General features: G+C 45.7%; 1 protein-coding gene across 1 annotated transcript; it reads right to left on the reverse strand.

The window, feature by feature from the left end:
• Window positions 1-6,620: 6,620 nt before the first annotated feature.
• Window positions 6,621-22,549, reverse strand: LOC142189596 (olfactory receptor 6P1-like). Its single transcript, XM_075262205.1, has 2 exons — window positions 21,945-22,549; window positions 6,621-7,068 (listed from the first exon to the last, which is right to left on the reverse strand). The coding sequence occupies exons 1-2, from the start codon at window positions 22,472-22,474 to the stop codon at window positions 6,621-6,623; spliced, it is 978 nt and encodes a 325-aa protein (XP_075118306.1). The 5' UTR covers window positions 22,475-22,549.
• Between the last annotated feature and the right edge of the window lie 1,725 nt (window positions 22,550-24,274).

Consider the following 24,274-nt stretch of genomic DNA (forward strand, 5'->3'; position numbering starts at 1 on the left):
TTCACACACACTGCGATTTCATTATAGGTGATCCTGTTAAAAAGAGAGGAAAATTTCATATATATATGTTGAAATATAATAAACCACTCAGCTAATATATGGGCAACATAGAGATAACAACGATGAATTTCTATGAATATATCCGTACACGAAGAGTTCGGGTCACATAATGTGATTACCCAAATAACGGGGTCCTCCCGCAAATACAGTCCTATGAAAAAGTTTGGGCACCCCTATTAATCTTAATCATTTTTAGTTCTAAATATTTTGGTGTTTGCAGCAGCCATTTCAGTTTGATATATCTAATAACTGATGGACACAGTAATATTTCAGGATTGAAATGAGGTTTATTGTACTAACAGAAAATGCGCAATATGCATTAAACCAAAATTTGACCGGTGCAAAAGTATGGGCACCTCAACAGAAAAGTGACATTAATATTTAGTACATCCTCCTTTTGCAAAGATAACAGCCTCTAGTCACTTCCTGTAGCTTTTAATCAGTTCCTGGATCCTGGATGAAGGTATTTTGGACAAACAATTCAAGTTCAGTTAAGTTAGATGGTCGCCGAGCATGGACAGCCCGCTTCAAATCATCCCACAGATGTTCAATGATATTCAGGTCTGGGGACTGGGATGGCCATTCCAGAACATTGTAATTGTTCCTCTGCATGAATGCCTGAGGATTTGGAGCGGTGTTTTGGATCATTGTCTTGCTGAAATATCCATCCCCGGCGTAACTACAACTTCGTCACTGATTCTTGAACATTATTCTCAAGAATCTGCTGATACTGAGTGGAATCCATGCGATCCTCAACTTTAACAAGATTCCTGATGCCGGCATTGGCCACACAGCCCCAAAGCATGATGGAACCTCCACCAAATTTTACAGTGGGTAGCATGTGTTTTTCTTGGAATGCTGTTTCTTTTTGGACGCCATGCATAACGCCTTTTTTTATAACCAAACAACTCAATTTTTGTTTCCAAAATGAAGCTGCCTTGTCCAAATGTGCTTTTTGATACCTCAGGCAACTCTATTTGTGGCGTACGTGCAGAAACGGCTTCTTTCTCATCACTCTCCCATACAGCTTCTATTTGTGCAAAGTGCGCTGTATAGTTGACCGATGCACAGTGACACCATCTGCAGCAAGATGATGCTGCAGCTCTTTGGAGGTGGTCTGTGGATTGTCCTTGACTGTTCTCACCATTCTTCTTCTCTGCCTTTCTGATATTTTTCTTGCCTGCCACTTCTGGGCTTAACAAGAACTGTCCCTGTGGTCTTCCATTTCCTTACTATGTTCCTCACAGTGGAAACTGACAGGTTAAATCTCTGAGACAGCTTTTTGTATCCTTCCCCTGAACAACTATGTTGAACAATCTTTGTTTTCAGATCATTTGAGAGTTGTTTTGAGTAGCCCATGATGCCACTCTTCAGAGGAGATTCAAATAGTAGAACAACTTGCAATTGGCCACCTTAAATACCTTTTCTCATGATTGGATACACCTGGCTATGAAGTTCAAAGCTCACTGAGGTTACAAAACCAATTTTGTGCTTCAGTAAGTCAGTAAAAAGTAGTTAGGAGTATTCAAATCAATAAAATGATAAGGGTGCCCATACTTTTGCACCGGTCAAATTTTGGTTTAATGCATATTGCGCATTTTCTGTTAGTACAATAAACCTCATTTCAATCCTGAAATATTACTGTGTCCATCAGTTATTAGATATATCAAACTGAAATGGCTGTTGCAAACACCAAAATATTTAGAACTAAAAATGATTAAGATTAATAGGGGTGCCCAAACTTTTTCATAGGACTGTAAATGTCAAATTCACCCGAACCATAGAACAATATCATTACACATAGTGAACCAGATCTTTACACATCCTAGAGAAAAGTATATAAATCACTTTGTAACATGTACGGCAAACCTGTATAAATATATCTATGTGAAAGAAATCTCATTCAAAAAATCTAGATGATCTCGTGATGTAATTGCACCAATCACAAAGCTCCCATATGAAGCTCACCCATGTGGTTTCTGTATTTTAACAATATGGATTAAAAGTTAAATTTTATTTAAAAGTCTGGATGGGAAGCAGTCTTCTATTTCTATGTTTGACTACCCAGTTATAGTATCTAGCCCTCTTTCCATTTCTACACTATCTTGCCCTCTACATCTGTTACCCTCCCCCCAGTACCTAGTTTAAACACTCCAACAGTCTAGCCATCTTCTCCCCCAGCACAGTTGCACCCTCCCCATTGAGATGCAGCTCATCCCTAGCATAGAACCTGTAGCCCACAGCAAAGTCGGCCCAGTTCTCCAGGAACTCAAACCCTTCCTTCCTACACCAACTCTTGAGCCACTTGTTTATCTCCCTAATCTCCTGCTGCCTTTCCAGTGTGGCTCGTGGAACAGGCAGTATTTCTGAGAGTACTACCTTGGAGGTCCTTGCCTTTAACTTGCTCCCTAAATCCCTGAAATCATTTTTAAGGACCTTCCACCTACCGCTAACTTTGTCATTTGTGCCAACGTGCACCATGACCGCTGGATCCACACCAGCCCCACCCAGTAATCTGTCAACCCGATCCACGATGTGTCGAACTCGAGCGCCAGGAAGGCAACACACCGTATGACGATCCCGGTCTTTGTGACAGATTGCCCTATCTGTTCCCCTAATAATTGAATCTCCCACTACCAGCACCTGTCTAGTCTTCTCTGCGCTCCTATCCCCCTTCTTACTGGAGCAGACATTCCCCGGCTTTCAGAGGAAGTGTCATGCTGCAGCAGTGTTACCCCTGTACTAACATCCCCCTCATCTGCCAATTTAGCAAACTTATTGGGGTGTGCCAGTTCAGGACTGATTTAGCCTAAAATTTCCACTTCTTCCTTCTCTTTTTAATGAGTTGGTTGAGAACTGAGTTTTTTAAGTACAGGAGGTAAAAGGAGGTGTGGAAAGATTTTTGCAACCTTCAATATATGGAGCATCAATTATGGGCAGGAGACAATACTTTAGTAGTCAAGGGTCAATGTTTTGAGCGTCATAGGCCACAATTTAAAAACCCAGTAAGGTCAGATGCTTTCTAGTACTGACATCACCTTACAGGTGCACGGCAGGCGGAGTTTCAATACCAGGCGAACAAATTCGCTTTCTCCAGTTACTATGTACTGGATTATTTTTAGCTGCCAACATCATCAGGGAAATCCAATGGCTACACTCTCCCTCCCTCATTTAATGATTGTAAAGTGAAGCAAGGGCACTTTTGCACATGTGGGAGTGCCAGTTTGAGAACTTCATTCAGCAAGCCATAGATACCTTTTGAAAAATAGTCCAGCTTTTTCAGCTGGCAAGCTAGGCAGTAGGTGCACTGATAGAGTACCCCATGGTTTGCTGATAGTATGCCAAAAAATTTTCTGGAAATTCTGTCAATTGCTACTCTGCCAACACATTGTTGATATAGCATGCTCCCATACAGGGATGACTTGGAGGATCATTCATGTTCTATTCTGCCTCCTAAGTGTTGTTCTCAGGGTCATAGAATTCTTTCCATTTCAGAAGATATTTTAGTTTTTCCAGCTGCCAGGTAAAGCACGCCTCCCTTTATCATCACCATCATCATGTTTTATTTACAGTACTGCTGCTGCTAAACATCTACCACCACTGCTACCACTCAGGCAGACATGTCCTGCGGCCTTGTTAATCATATTATGCCCTGCTGCACAGTCACTCATGTTACCATAGCTACCTACCATCACTGCCACCACTTTTTTCTAACACATCATCATGGCCATGCACGCCCTCAGAATTTTCACCTCAGGTATCCACCTAGCTCCCCTACCAGAATGAAAGTCATCATGTCGTCTTTCTCTGCTTGCAAACAATACTGATCAGAAAGTCCCTGTGGTAAATTATGTGTTATATAGGAAAAGGAAGAGGGGCACACAGAAGCCTGACTCAAGAACACATCACTCTCAAATGCAATATCCTCCTAAGATAAGCTAGCTAAATAATCAAAATCTTCATCTTCATTCTCAGGAAGTACAACAGTCATGTGGCTACTGGAAGTGCCACCAAAACGAAAAAAACAGGGTTGTTCTTGCCACTCACATTCTTATTTTTAGTAGTAGTACTTCCAAAAGTGTATGCTACTCCCCCTACTTTTGTCTGTCCCTGCCTTGTTTTTTTCCAGTCATTTTTAATGTGCATATTTTTAATTAACCAAAAGAAAAATCCTGAAATAACAAAGATTCTTTTTTTTACATTAGCAAAGGATGCACTACTACTGGGTGATATATACATATATATACATACACACTTGCAGATACAGCGAAACGCTTAACATATTTTGTTCATATTAACAACAATGCTCCTTCTTCACACTGTGTATGGGTCGGTTACCGGATGAGCTAACAGATCTTTTCTTTTTCAAGAATAGCACAGGCTAGACTGAATATTCGGTGAACACACTACTACTGTGTGTGTAGATGTGTGTGTGTGTGTGTATATATATATATATATATATATATATATATATATATAGTACAGACTAAAAGTTTGGACACACCTTCTCATTCAAAGAGTTTTCTGTATTTTCATGACTAGGAAAAATTTAGATTCACACTGAAGGCATCAAAACTATGAAGTAACACATGTGGAATTATATACTTAACAAAAAAGTGTGAAACAACTGAAAATCTGTCTTATATTCTAGGTTCTTCAAAGTAGCCACCTTTTGCTTCAATTACTGCTTTGCACACTCTTGGCATTCTCTTGATGAGCTTCAAGAGGTAGTCAACTGAAATGGTCTTCCAACAGTCTTGAAGGAGTTCCCAGAGATGCTTAGCACTTGTTGGCCCTTTTGCCTTCACTCTGCGGTCCAGCTCACCCCAAACCATCTCGATTGGGTTCAGGTCTGGTGACTGTCGAGGCCAGGTCATCTGGCGTAGCACCCAATCCCTCTCCTTCTTGGTCAAATAGCGCTTACACAGCCTAGAGGTGTGTTTGGGGTCATTGTCCTGTTGAAAAGTAGATGATGGTCCAACTAAACGCAAACCGGATGGAATAGCTGCTGCAAGATGCTGTAATAACCATGCTGGTTCAGTATGCCTTAAATTTTGAATAAATCCCTGACAGTGTCACCAGCAAAGCACCCCCACACCATCACACCTCCTCCTCCATGCTTTGCGGTGGGAACCAGGTATGTAGAGTCCATCCGTTCACCTTTTCTGCGTCGCACAAAGACACGGTGGTTGGAACCAAAGATCTCAAATTTGGACTCATCAGACCAAAGCAGAGATTTCTACTGGTCTAATGTCTAGCAGCTATTTTGCCATGAAGGCCTGCTGCACAAAGTCTCCTCTTAACAGTTGTTGTAGAGATGTGTCTGCTGCTAGAACTCTGTGTGGCATTGACCTGGTCTCTAATCTGAGCTGTTGTTAATCTGCGATTTCTGAGGCTGGTGACTTGGATGAACTTATCCTCCGCAGCAGAGGTGACTCTTGGTCTTCCTTTCCTGGGGCAATCCTCATGTGAGCCAGTTTCTTTTTAGTGCTTGCTGGTTTTTGCAACTACACTTGGGGACACTTTCAAAGTTTTCCCAATTTTTTGGACTGACTGACCTTCATTTCTTAAAGTAATGATGGCCACTCGTTTTTCTTTACTTAGCTGCTTTTTTCTTGCCATAATACAAATTCTAACAGTCTATTCAGTAGGACTATCAGCTGTGTATCCACCTGACTTCTGCACAAGGCAAGAAATCCCACATATTAAACCTATGGGAGGACCAGATTTCGAAAAGGATCACCGCGCTCAGGATCACACGCGTAGTGTGTTCCTCTATATGAAAATAAAGAATATTATATGACTGTTGGCTGAGCGCGGTGATCCTTTTCGAAATCTGGTCCTCCCATATTGAATGACACTAAAGGTGGTACGGATCCTGCAGTCTCGTAGAGAAAGGGGCGGAACCCTCCCTCCTCAAGTGGTTCAAAAACCTAACTAATGGTTGTGTTACACAACCTTGCAAGGTGAGAAGCTCTCATACTAATAATAGAAATTTACCATACGGTACCTCACTATATGCAGCTCGGTGCTGTTCTCTATTTTTGTCTTCACATATTAAACTTGACAGGGTACACCTGTGAAGTGAAAACCATTTCCGGTGACTACCTCACGAAGCTCATCAAGAGAATGCCAAGAGTGTGCAAAGCAGTAATCAAAGCAAAAGGTGGCTACTTTGAAGAACCTCAAATATAAGACATATTTTCAGTTGTCTCATACTTTTTTGTTAAGTATATAATTCCACATGTGATAATTCATAGTTTTGATGCCTTCAGTGTGAATCTACAATTTTCATAGTCATGAAAATACAGAAAACTCTTTGAATGAGAATGTGTATCCAAACTTTTGGTCTGTACTATATATATATATATATATATATATATACATATATATATATACACACACACACACATACACACACACACATACACACACACACACATCTACGCACACACATCTACACACACACACATCTACACACACACACATCTACACACACAGTAGTAGTGTGTTCACCGAATATTCAGTCTAGCCTGTGCTAAATTGAAAATTGAAAAATGTCACTGGCCGGAAGGAGTTAATATTCCAGTTTTACTTGAAACAGCATTAAAGGAAAACAATGCAGACAAACTTATCCTTATGTCACTGTTTCTTAAAGTGTAAATCACTGGATTTAGCATTGGAATAATAAAGGAGTATAAGACGGACAGAAATTTGTTGAAATTAAATGAGTCAATAGCTTGTGGTCTTGCATACATAAATATTGTTGCCCCAAAAAATAACACCACGACAGTCAAATGGGAAGCACAAGTAGAGAAGGCTTTTCTCCAGTTTCGATCAGACGGTCCCTTTTTTATAGTGGATATTATATAGACATAAGATGTTATTATAAGGACTAATGAACTAATCAACACAGACAATGCAGTTAGGAAATCAACAATCTCTACAGTAGAAATGTCATCACAAGAGAGGTTAATGACTGGCGAAATATCACATAAGTAATGGTTAGAGATGAGCGAACACTAAAATGTTCGAGGTTCGAAATTCGATTCGAACAGCCGCTCAATGTTCGTGTGTTCGAACGGGTTTCGAACCCCATTATAGTCTATGGGGAACAGATACTCGTTAAGGGGGAAACCCAAATCCGTGTCTGGAGGGTCACCAAGTCCACTATGACACCCCAGGAAATGATGCCAACACCTCTGGAATGACACTGGGACAGCAGGGGAAGCATGTCTGGGGGCATCTAACACACCAAAGACCCTCTATTACCCCAACATCACAGCCTAACAACTACACACTTTACACACTCAATACCACCTCTCTGACAGTAGGAAAACACCTTGAAACATGTGTATTTGGCACTTGCAGTGAGGAGAGCTTGTCACCAGCAGTGAATTTGGCCCTTGTAGTAAGTTGAGGTTGGCACCAACATTTGTTTTGAAAATCAGGGTGGATTGAGCCTCTAACCAGCAGAGTTTGGGCAAATTCATGGTGGAGGGAGCCTCTAAACACCCCAGTTTGGGCAAATTCATGGTGGAGGGAGCCTCTAAAAACCCCAGTTTGGACCAATTCATGGTGGAGGGAGCCTCTAACCAGCCCAGTTTGGGCAAATTCATGGTGGAGGGAGCCTCTAAAAAACCCAGTTTGGACCAATTCATGGTGGAGGGAGCCTCTAACCAGCCCAGTTTGGGCAAATTCATGGTGGAGGGAGCCTCTAACCAGCCCAGTTTGGACCAATTAATGGTGGAGGGAGCCTCTAACCAGCCCAGTTTGGACCAATTAATGGTGGAGGGAGCCTCTAACCAGCCCAGTTTGAACCAATTCATGGTGGAGGGAGCCTCTAAACAGCCCAGTTTGGGCAAATTCATGGTGGAGGGAGCCTCTAAAAAACCCAGTTTGGACCAATTCATGGTGGAGGGAGCCTCTAACCAGCCCAGTTTGGACCAATTAATGGTGGAGGGAGCCTCTAACCAGCCCAGTTTGGACCAATTCATGGTGGAGGGAGCCTCTAAACAGCCAAGTTTTGGGAAATTCATGGTGGAGGGAGCCTCTAACCAGCCCAGTTTGGACCAATTCATGGTGGAGGGAGCCTCTAAACAGCCAAGTTTTGGGAAATTCATGGTGGAGGGAGCCTCTAACCAGCCCAGTTTGGACCAATTCATGGTGGAGGGAGCCTCTAAAAAACCCAGTTTGGACCAATTCATGGTGGAGGGAGCCTCTAAACAGCCCAGTTTGGGCAAATTCATGGTGGAGGGAGCCTCTAACCAGCCCAGTTTGGACCAATTAATGGTGGAGGGAGCCTCTAAACAGCCCAGTTTGGGCAAATTCATGGTGGAGGGAGCCTCTAACCAGCCCAGTTTGGACCAATTCATGGTGGAGGGAGCCTCTAACCAGCCCAGTTTGGGCAAATTCATGGTGGAGGGAGCCTCTAAAAAACCCAGTTTGGACCAATTCATGGTGGAGGGAGCCTCTAACCAGCCCAGTTTGGGCAAATTCATGGTGGAGGGAGCCTCTAACCAGCCCAGTTTGGACCAATTAATGGTGGAGGGAGCCTCTAACCAGCCCAGTTTGGACCAATTCATGGTGGAGGGAGCCTCTAACCAGCCCAGTTTGGACCAATTAATGGTGGAGGGAGCCTCTAAACAGCCAAGTTTTGGGAAATTCATGGTGGAGGGAGCCTCTAACCAGCCCAGTTTGGACCAATTCATGGTGGAGGGAGCCTCTAAACAGCCCAGTTTGGGCAAATTCATGGTGGAGGGAGCCTCTAAAAAACCCAGTTTGGACCAATTCATGGTGGAGGGAGCCTCTAATTAGCCCAGTTTGGACCAATTAATTGTGGAGGGAGCCTCTAACCAGCCCAGTTTGGACCAATTAATGGTGGAGGGAGCCTCTAAACAGCCCAGTTTGGGCAAATTCATGGTGGAGGGAGCCTCTAACCAGCCCAGTTTGGACCAATTAATGGTGGAGGGAGCCTCTAACCAGCCCAGTTTGGACCAATTAATGGTGGAGGGAGCCTCTAACCACCCCAGTTTGGACCAATTCATGGTGGAGGGAGCCTCTAACCAGCCCAGTTTGGACCAATTCATGGTGGAGGGAGCCTCTAAAAAACCCAGTTTGGACCAATTCATGGTGGAGGGAGCCTCTAAACAGCCCAGTTTGGGCAAATTCATGGTGGAGGGAGCCTCTAAAAAACCCAGTTTGGACCAATTCATGGTGGAGGGAGCCTCTAACCAGCCCAGTTTGGACCAATTAATGGTGGAGGGAGCCTCTAAACAGCCAAGTTTGGACCAATTCATGGTGGAGGGAGCCTCTAAAAACCCCAGTTTGGACCAATTCATGGTGGAGGGAGCCTCTAACCAGCCCAGTTTGGACCAATTAATGGTGGAGGGAGCCTCTAACCAGCCCAGTTTGGACCAATTTATGGTGGAGGGAGCCTCTAACCACCCCAGTTTGGACCAATTCATGGTGGAGGGAGCCTCTAAACAGCCAAGTTTGGACCAATTCATGGTGAAGGGAGCCTCTAAAAACCCGTTTGGACCAATTCATGGTGGAGGGAGCCTCTAACCAGCCCAGTTTGGGCAAATTCATGGTGGAGGGAGCCTCTAAACAGCCCAGTTTGGGCAAATTCATGGTGGAGGGAGCCTCTAACCAGCCCAGTTTGGACCAATTAATGGTGGAGGGAGCCTCTAACCAGCCCAGTTTGGACCAATTAATGGTGGAGGGAGCCTCTAACCACCCCAGTTTGGACCAATTCATGGTGGAGGGAGCCTCTAAACAGCCAAGTTTGGACCAATTCATGGTGGAGGGAGCCTCTAAAAACCCCAGTTTGGACCAATTCATGGTGGAGGGAGCCTCTAACCAGCCCAGTTTGGACCAATTAATGGTGGAGGGAGCCTCTAAACAGCCAAGTTTTGGGAAATTCATGGTGGAGGGAGCCTCTAACCAGCCCAGTTTGGACCAATTCATGGTGGAGGGAGCCTCTAAAAAACCCAGTTTGGACCAATTCATGGTGGAGGGAGCCTCTAACCAGCCCAGTTTGGACCAATTCATGGTGGAGGGAGCCTCTAAACAGCCCAGTTTGGGCAAATTCATGGTGGAGGGAGCCTCTAAAAAACCCAGTTTGGACCAATTCATGGTGGAGGGAGCCTCTAATTAGCCCAGTTTGGACCAATTAATTGTGGAGGGAGCCTCTAACCAGCCCAGTTTGGACCAATTCATGGTGGAGGGAGCCTCTAAACAGCCCAGTTTGGGCAAATTCATGGTGGAGGGAGCCTCTAACCAGCCCAGTTTGGACCAATTAATGGTGGAGGGAGCCTCTAACCAGCCCAGTTTGGACCAATTAATGGTGGAGGGAGCCTCTAACCACCCCAGTTTGGACCAATTCATGGTGGAGGGAGCCTCTAACCAGCCCAGTTTGGACCAATTCATGGTGGAGGGAGCCTCTAAAAAACCCAGTTTGGACCAATTCATGGTGGAGGGAGCCTCTAAACAGCCCAGTTTGGGCAAATTCATGGTGGAGGGAGCCTCTAAAAAACCCAGTTTGGACCAATTCATGGTGGAGGGAGCCTCTAACCAGCCCAGTTTGGACCAATTAATGGTGGAGGGAGCCTCTAAACAGCCAAGTTTGGACCAATTCATGGTGGAGGGAGCCTCTAAAAACCCCAGTTTGGACCAATTCATGGTGGAGGGAGCCTCTAACCAGCCCAGTTTGGACCAATTAATGGTGGAGGGAGCCTCTAACCAGCCCAGTTTGGACCAATTAATGGTGGAGGGAGCCTCTAACCACCCCAGTTTGGACCAATTCATTGTGGAGGGAGCCTCTAAACAGCCAAGTTTGGACCAATTCATGGTGAAGGGAGCCTCTAAAAACCCGTTTGGACCAATTCATGGTGGAGGGAGCCTCTAACCAGCCCAGTTTGGGCAAATTCATGGTGGAGGGAGCCTCTAAACAGCCCAGTTTGGGCAAATTCATGGTGGAGGGAGCCTCTAACCAGCCCAGTTTGGACCAATTAATGGTGGAGGGAGCCTCTAACCAGCCCAGTTTGGACCAATTAATGGTGGAGGGAGCCTCTAACCACCCCAGTTTGGACCAATTCATGGTGGAGGGAGCCTCTAAACAGCCAAGTTTGGACCAATTCATGGTGGAGGGAGCCTCTAAAAACCCCAGTTTGGACCAATTCATGGTGGAGGGAGCCTCTAACCAGCCCAGTTTGGACCAATTAATGGTGGAGGGAGCCTCTAAACAGCCAAGTTTTGGGAAATTCATGGTGGAGGGAGCCTCTAACCAGCCCAGTTTGGACCAATTCATGGTGGAGGGAGCCTCTAAAAAACCCAGTTTGGACCAATTCATGGTGGAGGGAGCCTCTAAACAGCCCAGTTTGGGCAAATTCATGGTGGAGGGAGCCTCTAACCAGCCCAGTTTGGACCAATTAATGGTGGAGGGAGCCTCTAAACAGCCCAGTTTGGGCAAATTCATGGTGGAGGGAGCCTCTAACCAGCCCAGTTTGGACCAATTCATGGTGGAGGGAGCCTCTAACCAGCCCAGTTTGGGCAAATTCATGGTGGAGGGAGCCTCTAAAAAACCCAGTTTGGACCAATTCATGGTGGAGGGAGCCTCTAACCAGCCCAGTTTGGGCAAATTCATGGTGGAGGGAGCCTCTAACCAGCCCAGTTTGGACCAATTAATGGTGGAGGGAGCCTCTAACCAGCCCAGTTTGGACCAATTCATGGTGGAGGGAGCCTCTAACCAGCCCAGTTTGGACCAATTAATGGTGGAGGGAGCCTCTAAACAGCCAAGTTTTGGGAAATTCATGGTGGAGGGAGCCTCTAACCAGCCCAGTTTGGACCAATTCATGGTGGAGGGAGCCTCTAAACAGCCCAGTTTGGGCAAATTCATGGTGGAGGGAGCCTCTAAAAAACCCAGTTTGGACCAATTCATGGTGGAGGGAGCCTCTAATTAGCCCAGTTTGGACCAATTAATTGTGGAGGGAGCCTCTAACCAGCCCAGTTTGGACCAATTAATGGTGGAGGGAGCCTCTAAACAGCCCAGTTTGGGCAAATTCATGGTGGAGGGAGCCTCTAACCAGCCCAGTTTGGACCAATTAATGGTGGAGGGAGCCTCTAACCAGCCCAGTTTGGACCAATTAATGGTGGAGGGAGCCTCTAACCACCCCAGTTTGGACCAATTCATGGTGGAGGGAGCCTCTAACCAGCCCAGTTTGGACCAATTCATGGTGGAGGGAGCCTCTAAAAAACCCAGTTTGGACCAATTCATGGTGGAGGGAGCCTCTAAACAGCCCAGTTTGGGCAAATTCATGGTGGAGGGAGCCTCTAAAAAACCCAGTTTGGACCAATTCATGGTGGAGGGAGCCTCTAACCAGCCCAGTTTGGACCAATTAATGGTGGAGGGAGCCTCTAAACAGCCAAGTTTGGACCAATTCATGGTGGAGGGAGCCTCTAAAAACCCCAGTTTGGACCAATTCATGGTGGAGGGAGCCTCTAACCAGCCCAGTTTGGACCAATTAATGGTGGAGGGAGCCTCTAACCAGCCCAGTTTGGACCAATTAATGGTGGAGGGAGCCTCTAACCACCCCAGTTTGGACCAATTCATGGTGGAGGGAGCCTCTAAACAGCCAAGTTTGGACCAATTCATGGTGAAGGGAGCCTCTAAAAACCCGTTTGGACCAATTCATGGTGGAGGGAGCCTCTAACCAGCCCAGTTTGGGCAAATTCATGGTGGAGGGAGCCTCTAAACAGCCCAGTTTGGGCAAATTCATGGTGGAGGGAGCCTCTAACCAGCCCAGTTTGGACCAATTAATGGTGGAGGGAGCCTCTAACCAGCCCAGTTTGGACCAATTAATGGTGGAGGGAGCCTCTAACCACCCCAGTTTGGACCAATTCATGGTGGAGGGAGCCTCTAAACAGCCAAGTTTGGACCAATTCATGGTGGAGGGAGCCTCTAAAAACCCCAGTTTGGACCAATTCATGGTGGAGGGAGCCTCTAACCAGCCCAGTTTGGACCAATTAATGGTGGAGGGAGCCTCTAAACAGCCAAGTTTTGGGAAATTCATGGTGGAGGGAGCCTCTAACCAGCCCAGTTTGGACCAATTCATGGTGGAGGGAGCCTCTAAACAGCCCAGTTTGGGCAAATTCATGGTGGAGGGAGCCTCTAAAAAACCCAGTTTGGACCAATTCATGGTGGAGGGAGCCTCTAATTAGCCCAGTTTGGACCAATTAATTGTGGAGGGAGCCTCTAACCAGCCCAGTTTGGACCAATTAATGGTGGAGGGAGCCTCTAAACAGCCCAGTTTGGGCAAATTCATGGTGGAGGGAGCCTCTAACCAGCCCAGTTTGGACCAATTAATGGTGGAGGGAGCCTCTAACCAGCCCAGTTTGGACCAATTAATGGTGGAGGGAGCCTCTAACCACCCCAGTTTGGACCAATTCATGGTGGAGGGAGCCTCTAACCAGCCCAGTTTGGACCAATTCATGGTGGAGGGAGCCTCTAACCAGCCCAGTTTGGACCAATTAATGGTGGAGGGAGCCTCTAACCACCCCAGTTTGGACCAATTCATGGTGGAGGGAGCCTCTAAAAAACCCAGTTTGGACCAATTCATGGTGGAGGGAGCCTCTAAACAGCCCAGTTTGGGCAAATTCATGGTGGAGGGAGCCTCTAAACAGCCCAGTTTGGGCAAATTCATGGTGGAGGGAGCCTCTAACCAGCCCAGTTTGGACCAAGTAATGGTGGAGGGAGCCTCTAACCAGCCCAGTTTGGACCAATTCATGGTGGAGGGAGCCTCTAAACAGCCCAGTTTGGGCAAATTCATGGTGGAAGGAGCCTCTAACCAGCAGAGTTGTGGGAAAGCAGGGTGGAGGGAGCCTCTAACCAGCAGAGTTGGTGGAAATCAGGGTGGAGGGAGCCTCTAACCAGCAGAGTTGGGGGAAATCATGTTGGAGGGAGCCTAGTATTAGCAGAATTGTGCAACGCTTATGGTGGATGAGTATGAGGATGCGGAGGAATTGGAGAGGTTGAGTACAGACATGGAGTTTCATGTTGGGGTGCTTTACACAGGTGGGCACAAAAATGAAGGCTCTATCCAGTGGTGGTTCATTTTTATCAAAGTGAGCCGGTCGGCACTCTCAGCTGACAGACGGGTGCGCTTGTCAGTGATGATGCCACCGGCTGCACTGAACACCCTCTCAGATAGGACGCTGGCGGCAGGACAGGACAGCACCTCCAAGGCATATAGGGCAAGTTCAAGCCACAGGTCCAACTTCGACACCCAATACGTGTAGGGCGCAGAGGGGTCGGAGAGGACAGGGCTGTGGTCGGAAAGGTATTCCCGCAACATGCGCCTATACTTCTCACGCCTGGTGACACTAGGACCCTCCGTGGCGGCACTTTGGCGAGGGGGTGCCATCAAGGTGTCCCAGACCTTAGACAGTGTGCCCCTCGTTTGTGTGGACCGGTGAGAACTTGGTTGCCTACTGGAGGAACTGCCCTCCCTGCCGCCACTGTCACATGCTGGAAACATCTCCATCATATTCTGCACCAATTGCCTGTGGCAAGCATTGATGCGATTGGCCCTCCCCTCTACCGGAATAAAAGACGAGATGTTGTTTTTATACCGGGGGTCAAGGATAGCAAAGATCCAGTACTGGTTGTCCTCCATGATTTTGACAATACGCTTGTCGGTTGTAAAGCACCCCAACATGAACTCAGCCATGTCTGCCACAGTGTTAGTTGGCATGACTCCTCTGGCCCCACCGGAAAGTTCAATCTCCATTTCCTCCTCATCCTCCATGTCTACCCATCCGCGCTGCAACAATGGGACGATTCGAAGTTGCCCGGAAGCCTCCTGTATCACCATCACATCATCGGACAACTCTTCTTCCTCCTCCTCCTCCTCCTCCTCCTCCTCCATTAAACGCAGTGAAGCGGACAGATGTGTGGACCTACTCTCCAGCTGTGACGGATCGGATGCTATCCCTAACTCCTCTGTGTGATCTGAGTTATCCCTGATGTCAATCAGGGATTCTCTCAGAACACACAAGAGCGGGATTGTAAGGCTCACCATCGCATCCTCAGAGCTCACCCTCCTTGTGGACTCCTCAAAGACCCGTAGGATGTCACAAAGGTCTCTCATCCATGGCCACTCATGGATGTGAAACTGAGGCAGCTGACTTTGTGGCACCCTAGGGTTTTGTAGCTGGTATTCCATCAAAGGTCTCTGCTGCTCAACCACTCTATTCAACATCTGAAACGTTGAGTTCCAGCGTGTGGGGACGTCGCACAAAAGCCGGTGTTGTGGCACATGCAGGCGTTGCTGGAGAGATTTTAAGCTAGCAGCGGCTACTGTCGACTTGCGAAAGTGGGCGCACATGCGCCGCACTTTCACCAGTAGCTCTGGAACATTGGGGTAGCTCTTTAGGAAACGTTGCACCACTAGGTTGAAGACGTGGGCCAGGCATGGAACATGTTGGAGTCCGGCAAGCTCCAGAGCTGCTACCAGGTTCCGGCCGTTATCACAAACGACCATGCCTGGGCCCAGGTGCAGCGGCTCAAACCATATTGCCGTCTCATCGAGGAGGGCATCCCTCACCTCGGAGGCAGTGTGCTGTCTGTCCCCCAAGCTGATCAGCTTCAGCACAGCCTGCTGACGTCTACCAACGCCAGTGCTGCAACGTTTCCAACTCGTAGCTGGGGTCAATCTAACAGCGGAGGAGGAGGCGGTGGCGGAGGAGGAGGCGGAGGAGGAGGCGGTAGAGGAGGAGGAGGAGGGGGGTGTTCTTCTCGTGTCCCTGCCAGGAATGTTAGGCGGGGAGACGAGGTACACCGGGCCAGTTTGGGAAGCAGTCCCAGCCTCAACTACATTTACCCAGTGTGCCGTCAGTGAAATGTAGCGTCCCTGTCCGCATGCACTTGTCCACGCGTCGGTGGTCAAGTGGACCTTTGTGCAAAGCGCGGAACTAAGGGCCCGCCTGATGTTGAGTGACACGTGCTGGTGCAAGGCGGGGACGGCACACCGGGAGAAGTAGTGACGGCTAGGGACGGCATAGCGAGGTGCCGCAGTTGCCATCAGGTCCAGGAAGGCGGGAGTTTCAACAAGCCGGAACGCCAACATCTCCTGGGCCAGCAGTTTAGCGATGTTGGCGTTCAAGGCTTGCGCGTGTGGGTGGTTAGCAGTGTATTTCTGCCGCCGCTCCAATGTCTGAGAGATGGTGGGTTGTTGTAAAGAAACGCCTGATGGTGCCTTTGATGGTGCAGGAGAAGGAGATAAGACAGGACCAGGGGAGGATGAGGTAGAAGTCAACAAAGTGGCGGAGGCAGATGAAGTGGTGTCCTGGCTCGTCCTCTGGAGTGCATCGCCAGCACAGTCAGCAGTGGCAGTGGCAGAGGCAGAGGCAGAGGCAGTGGCAGTGGCGTGAACGGCAGGCGGCCTTTGTCCTGCCGTTGCTGCCTGCCACTGATTCCAGTGCTTGGATTCCAAATGACGGCGCATTGAAGTGGTGGACAGGTTGCTCTTCTCAGAGCCCCTAATCAATTTCGAGAGGCAAATTGTGCAGACAACACTATATCTGTCCTCGGCGCATTCCTTGAAAAAACTCCACACCTTCGAGAAACGTGCCCTCGAGGTGGGAGTTTTTCGGGGCTGGGTACGAACTGGAACATCTTGGGAGATTCCGGGTGTGGCCTGGCTTCGCCTAAGCTGCTGACCTCTGCCTCTGCCTCTAGCTACCCTTTTTGGTGCTGCACCTGCCTCAACATCCACACTACTTTCCCCGCTTGACATCCCCCCTGTCCAGGTCGGGTCAGTGTCCTCATCATCCACCACTTCCTCTTCCAACTCCTGTCTCATCTCCTCCTCCCGCACAATGCGCCAGTCAACTGGATGCCCTGACGGCAACTGCGTCACATCATCGTCGATGAGGGTGGGTTGCTGGTCATCCACCACCAAATCGAACGGAGATGGAGGAGACTCTAGTGTTTGAGCATCTGGACACAGATGCTCCTCTGTTAGGTTCGTGGAATCGTGACGTGGAGAGGCAGGTTGAGGGACAATGAAAGGAGCGGAGAACAGCTCTGGGGAGCAGGGACAGTTTGGGTTATTGTTCTGTAAAGCTTCGGAATTTTGGGAGGAAGGAAGACAAGACTGTTGGGTAATAGGAGGAGAGGAGGCAGAGTCTGACTGGCTGCTGGACAATGTGCTGTAAGCGTTCTCTGACAGCCATTGCAAGACCTGTTCCTGGTTCTCGGGCCTACTAAGGTTTGTACCCTGCAGTTTAGTTAATGTGGCAAGCAACCCTGGCACTGTGGAGTGGCGCAATGCTTGCTGCCCCACAGGAGTAGGCACGGGACGCCCTGTGGCTTCACTGCTACCTTGCTCCCCAGAACCATTCCCCCGACCTCGCCCACGGCCTCGTCCACGTCCCTTTCCGGGAGCCTTGCGCATTTTGAATTCCTAGTTAGAAATTGGCACTGTATACCAGTAGTAAAAATTGTGGGTGCACGTAACCCCAATATATTCTTTGAATTCCCAGTCAGACACTGGCACTATATGGCAGTAGCAAGAAATGAGGGTATTTGTATTCCCAATATACTCTTTGAATTCCCAGTCAGACAATGGCACTGTATACCAGTAGTAAAAATTGTGGGTGCACGTAACCCCAATATATTCTTTGAATTCCCAGTCAGACACTGGCACTATATGGCAGTAGCAAGAAATGAGGGTATTTGTATTCCCAATATACTCTTTGAATTCCCAGTCAGACAATGGCACTGTATACCAGTAGTAAAAATTGTGGGTGCACGTAACCCCAATATATTCTTTGAATTACCAGTCAGAAACTGGCACTATATGGCAGTAGCAAGAAATGAGGGTATTTATAACCCCAATATATTCTTTGAATTCCCAGTCAGACAATGGCACTGTATACCAGTAGTAAAAATTGTGGGTGCACGTAACCCCAATATATTCTTTGAATTACCAGTCAGAAACTGGCACTATATGGCAGTAGCAAGAAATGAGGGTATTTGTATTCCCAATATACTCTTTGAATTCCCAGTCAGACAATGGCACTGTATACCAGTAGTAAAAATTGTGGGTGCACGTAACCCCAATATATTCTTTGAATTACCAGTCAGAAACTGGCACTATATGGCAGTAGCAAGAAATGAGGGTATTTATAACCCCAATATATTCTTTGAATTCCCAGTCAGACAATGGCACTGTATACCAGTAGTAAAAATTGTGGGTGCACGTAACCCCAATATATTCTTTGAATTCCCAGTCAGAAACTGGCACTATATGGCAGTAGCAAGAAATGAGGGTATTTGTATTCCCAATATACTCTTTGAATTCCCAGTCAGACAATGGCACTGTATACCAGTAGTAAAAATTGTGGGTGCACGTAACCCCAATATATTCTTTGAATTACCAGTCAGAAACTGGCACTATATGGCAGTAGCAAGAAATGAGGGTATTTATAACCCCAATATATTCTTTGAATTCCCAGTCAGACAATGGCACTGTATACCAGTAGTAAAAATTGTGGGTGCACGTAACCCCAATATATTCTTTGAATTCCCAGTCAGAAACTGGCACTATATGGCAGTAGCAAGAAATGAGGGTATTTGTATTCCCAATATATTCTTTGAATTCCCAGTCAGACAATGGCACTGTATACCAGTAGTAAAAATTGTGGGTGCACGTAACCCCAATATATTCTTTGAATTACCAGTCAGAAACTGGCACTATATGGCAGTAGCAAGAAATGAGGGTATTTATAACCCCAATATATTCTTTGAATTCCCAGTCAGACAATGGCACTGTATACCAGTAGTAAAAATTGTGGGTGCACGTAACCCCAATATATTCTTTGAATTCCCAGTCAGACACTGGCACTATATGGCAGTAGCAAGAAATGAGGGTATTTGTATTCCCAATATACTCTTTGAATTCCCAGTCAGACAATGGCACTGTATACCAGTAGTAAAAATTGTGGGTGCACGTAACCCCAATATATTCTTTGAATTACCAGTCAGAAACTGGCACTATATGGCAGTAGCAAGAAATGAGGGTATTTATAACCCCAATATATTCTTTGAATTCCCAGTCAGACAATGGCACTGTATACCAGTAGTAAAAATTGTGGGTGCACGTAACCCCAATATATTCTTTGAATTACCAGTCAGAAACTGGCACTATATGGCAGTAGCAAGAAATGAGGGTATTTGTATTCCCAATATACTCTTTGAATTCCCAGTCAGACAATGGCACTGTATACCAGTAGTAAAAATTGTGGGTGCACGTAACCCCAATATATTCTTTGAATTACCAGTCAGAAACTGGCACTATATGGCAGTAGCAAGAAATGAGGGTATTTATAACCCCAATATATTCTTTGAATTCCCAGTCAGACAATGGCACTGTATACCAGTAGTAAAAATTGTGGGTGCACGTAACCCCAATATATTCTTTGAATTCCCAGTCAGAAACTGGCACTATATGGCAGTAGCAAGAAATGAGGGTATTTGTATTCCCAATATACTCTTTGAATTCCCAGTCAGACAATGGCACTGTATACCAGTAGTAAAAATTGTGGGTGCACGTAACCCCAATATATTCTTTGAATTACCAGTCAGAAACTGGCACTATATGGCAGTAGCAAGAAATGAGGGTATTTATAACCCCAATATATTCTTTGAATTCCCAGTCAGACAATGGCACTGTATACCAGTAGTAAAAATTGTGGGTGCACGTAACCCCAATATATTCTTTGAATTCCCAGTCAGACACTGGCACTATATGGCAGTAGCAAGAAATGAGGGTATTTGTATTCCCAATATACTCTTTGAATTCCCAGTCAGACAATGGCACTGTATACCAGTAGTAAAAATTGTGGGTGCACGTAACCCCAATATATTCTTTGAATTACCAGTCAGAAACTGGCACTATATGGCAGTAGCAAGAAATGAGGGTATTTATAACCCCAATATATTCTTTGAATTCCCAGTCAGACAATGGCACTGTATACCAGTAGTAAAAATTGTGGGTGCACGTAACCCCAATATATTCTTTGAATTACCAGTCAGAAACTGGCACTATATGGCAGTAGCAAGAAATGAGGGTATTTGTATTCCCAATATACTCTTTGAATTCCCAGTCAGACAATGGCACTGTATACCAGTAGTAAAAATTGTGGGTGCACGTAACCCCAATATATTCTTTGAATTACCAGTCAGAAACTGGCACTATATGGCAGTAGCAAGAAATGAGGGTATTTATAACCCCAATATATTCTTTGAATTCCCAGTCAGACAATGGCACTGTATACCAGTAGTAAAAATTGTGGGTGCACGTAACCCCAATATATTCTTTGAATTCCCAGTCAGAAACTGGCACTATATGGCAGTAGCAAGAAATGAGGGTATTTGTATTCCCAATATACTCTTTGAATTCCCAGTCAGACAATGGCACTGTATACCAGTAGTAAAAATTGTGGGTGCACGTAACCCCAATATATTCTTTGAATTACCAGTCAGAAACTGGCACTATATGGCAGTAGCAAGAAATGAGGGTATTTATAACCCCAATATATTCTTTGAATTCCCAGTCAGACAATGGCACTGTATACCAGTAGTAAAAATTGTGGGTGCACGTAACCCCAATATATTCTTTGAATTCCCAGTCAGAAACTGGCACTATATGGCAGTAGCAAGAAATGAGGGTATTTGTATTCCCAATATATTCTTTGAATTCCCAGTCAGACAATGGCACTGTATACCAGTAGTAAAAATTGTGGGTGCACGTAACCCCAATATATTCTTTGAATTACCAGTCAGAAACTGGCACTATATGGCAGTAGCAAGAAATGAGGGTATTTATAACCCCAATATATTCTTTGAATTCCCAGTCAGACAATGGCACTGTATACCAGTAGTAAAAATTGTGGGTGCACGTAACCCCAATATATTCTTTGAATTCCCAGTCAGAAACTGGCACTATATGGCAGTAGCAAGAAATGAGGGTATTTGTATTCCCAATATACTCTTTGAATTCCCAGTCAGACAATGGCACTGTATACCAGTAGTAAAAATTGTGGGTGCACGTAACCCCAATATATTCTTTGAATTACCAGTCAGAAACTGGCACTATATGGCAGTAGCAAGAAATGAGGGTATTTGTATTCCCAATATATTCTTTGAATTCCCAGTCAGACAATGGCACTGTATACCAGTAGTAAAAATTGTGGGTGTATATAGCCCCAATTCTATTGCTAGGGGACTTGCAGGGTATTTCTGGGGTGAAGGTGGGGGGGCACACCGTTGGAACGGGTATCGGGGTATATATCGGGTATACGGGAATACACTGACAGTGTATTCCATTCAGGATCCTGGGAAAGCTGGGTTGCGGCGATTGAGCCCGTCAGTGCCACGTTACACTGACAAGCTTCTCCCTGGAATTTAGCTCTTACAAGAGCTGTTGGTTGTCTTCTCCTTCCTATCCTAGCCTGTCCCTGCCTACCCAGAATCTAAGCCCTAGCTAGCTGGACGGAAACCTCCGTCCTCGGTGAATTGCAAGCTCAGAATGACGCGAAGCTGGGCGGCGCTGTTCTTTTAAATTAGAGGTCACATGTTTTCGGCAGCCAATGGGTTTTGCCTACTTTTTTCAACGTCACCGGTGTCGTAGTTCCTGTCCCACCTACCCTGCGCTGTTATTGGAGCAAAAAAGGCGCCAGGGAAGGTGGGAGGGGAATCGAGTAATGGCGCACTTTACCACGCGGTGTTCGATTCGATTCGAACATGCCGAACAGCCTAATATCCGATCGAACATGAGTTCGATAGAACACTGTTCGCTCATCTCTAGTAATGGTTAATTATATTGGGTCCACAAAAGTTGAGCTGCGCTATCAAACCTATAGAGAATGAACAGGCCAGAAAACCTAAAAACAAACTCCCCAAAGTAAGGACCCAGCACATCTTATCAGTCATAATACTGTGATAGAGTAAAGGGTTGCAAATGGCAAGATATCTATCATAGGCCATGGCAGCCAACAAGAAGCATTCTGAACAGCCAATGGAAAGAAATAAGTAGAGTTGCAACATACAACCATATAGAGATATTATATTATTTCCCGTCAAAAGGTCACTTAACATTTTTGGCACAGTAACAGATACATAAACCGTTTCCAACCATGATAGTTTACTAAGAAAGAAGTACATGGGTGTGTGAAGTTTAGGATCCCGCATTGAAATAAAAATGATTGTTGCATTTTCCAAGATTGTGAACATATATGCAATAGAAAATAATGTTGCAAGTAGAGTCTTAACCAACGGAGAAGTTTGGAAGCCAAGCAAAATAAAATGTGTGGAATTTGAGCCACTGATACTTTCAATAATAGAGAGCATGGTCAGCCTGTAAGATACAGAAAGTGCAAACGGATTTACATTTTAATGTTTCACTGGTATTATAATCCCTGTTTGGTGTTTTACCTGTTTACCCTGTTTTGGTGTTGGACGTGCCCACCTTTTATTTTTCAAGGGTACATCACCCATTGTGTTTTATGTATATAAAAGCTTTAACAGTTATCAAGAACATACTGCTAAAAGGTAATATAATAGTAAACTAAAAATTTACTTATAGACAAATTTACCAATAACCGATCAATTCAAGCTTCATTTATGACATGTTTAGAATTACATTGTTCAGTTGGCAGGGTCACGGTTCTTGGATGCAAAGCTTTCTTGGGAAGGAAATGAGAGATATTTTACTGTAACAAAAAAAACAGGAATATGGAATAACAACCAGGAGCATCAGTGGAATAGGAACTGCAGGCAGGTTGTTTCTGGGTGCCAGGGAATGCCAACAAGCCACTCTGTCTTGGTTAATGTATTTGTGATGTCCTTATGCTGATTTACAAATTCTTAAGGAAATAATTCTCTAACATCTTAATTCGGATGATGCCTAATCTGAGCTTGTCAATTATTCAGTAGCCATTACATGTGTCAGTGCATACATTTCTAGTCATACCAGATTAAAATGTTTAAAATGTAAAGTTCATGAATGTCTCAATCTGTGCACCGATGTATTTCACTTTTATTCTCCTTGTGTACATTAATATTCTTCATTCTTCTATTATTTCATCCTGATCACTTGTAAAAGTCTATGTTTTAGATAATTTCTTAATAGTATTGCCTGTGTCATAGCCGCTTAGATAAACCTGTTACCTTTACCACTGTAGGATTCATCTTTTATATCTGCACACGATGGAAGTCTCTAAACTCCCGGCCCTCTGAGATTTTACACCAGTTAATTCTGAAGTAACTATTTTGGGAGCGCAAATTGGAATACACATTGCTCACAAGTGCTTTCTATTAAATGTACATTGTACAAAAATAATACAAGTTAGTTAATGGTATATTAACACATGATATTTGACCCTTGAAATACTTAAAGGGGTTCTCCCATCTGAGTCTTTCAGCCAGGCTGCATGCACTGTCTGCTTCCCTGTCGTCCTACAGCGGCACAATATGGGGTATTTCTGCCCCTGTGTGCTGGTAGGATAGGCGGATTTTTAATTAGCCAATTAATTAATCATGGCTTGCCCTATAAGAGGGCACAAGAACCTCCCCCCTGCTTGTTTTTTTCTGTCCTGTGTGACTGGACAGATGGTGAGGAGGCCTGTGTGTTGGTTGGAAGAAGGTGTGTGTTAACCCCTTCTTCTTCCCCTTTTTTCTCTTTCCCTTTTCTTTCCTCCTGAGAGAAAGATTTAGGTTTTGTCTTACCTGCTCTGCAGGGTGTTCTGATGGCTTAGGGGGCGTTCACACTACCGTCGGTGTCCGACATGTAGTGTCCGCTCCTAGTGTCCGCTCAAAATCAGTCACGGACGCTAGGAGCGAACACTAGATGTGTCCGTGACACCTGTCATTCACTTGAATGGGCATCGGGTGCATGCAGGGTTCCTCTGTCCGCTTGAGAAGTCGGACATCTTCTCTTGCGGACAGGGAAGGACGGGCACGGAGTGCAAAAGAACGCACCCGATGCCCATTCAAGTGAATGACAGGTGTCACGGACACATCTAGTGTCCGCTCCTAGCGTCCGTGACTGATTTTGAGCGGACATTAGGAGCGGACACTACATGTCAGACACCGACGGTAGTGTGAACGCTCCCTTAGCTGTGCACAGCTCATTCACTGCCCAGTAAGGTA

Source organism: Leptodactylus fuscus, chromosome 1 (assembly GCF_031893055.1).
Source record: "Leptodactylus fuscus isolate aLepFus1 chromosome 1, aLepFus1.hap2, whole genome shotgun sequence".
In the NCBI taxonomy this organism is placed as follows: Eukaryota; Metazoa; Chordata; class Amphibia; order Anura; family Leptodactylidae; genus Leptodactylus; species Leptodactylus fuscus.

Bases quoted from the DNA above. Each gene is read 5' to 3' on its own strand.
- LOC142189596 (XM_075262205.1), bottom strand. From the start codon at position 22,474: ATGCTCTCTATTATTGAAAGTATCAGTGGCTCAAATTCCACACATTTT. The intron at 7,069-21,944 runs AATTAACCATTA...TTCGCTCATCTC, and splicing joins AACTTTTGTGGACCCAATAT to TAACCATTACTTATGTGATA.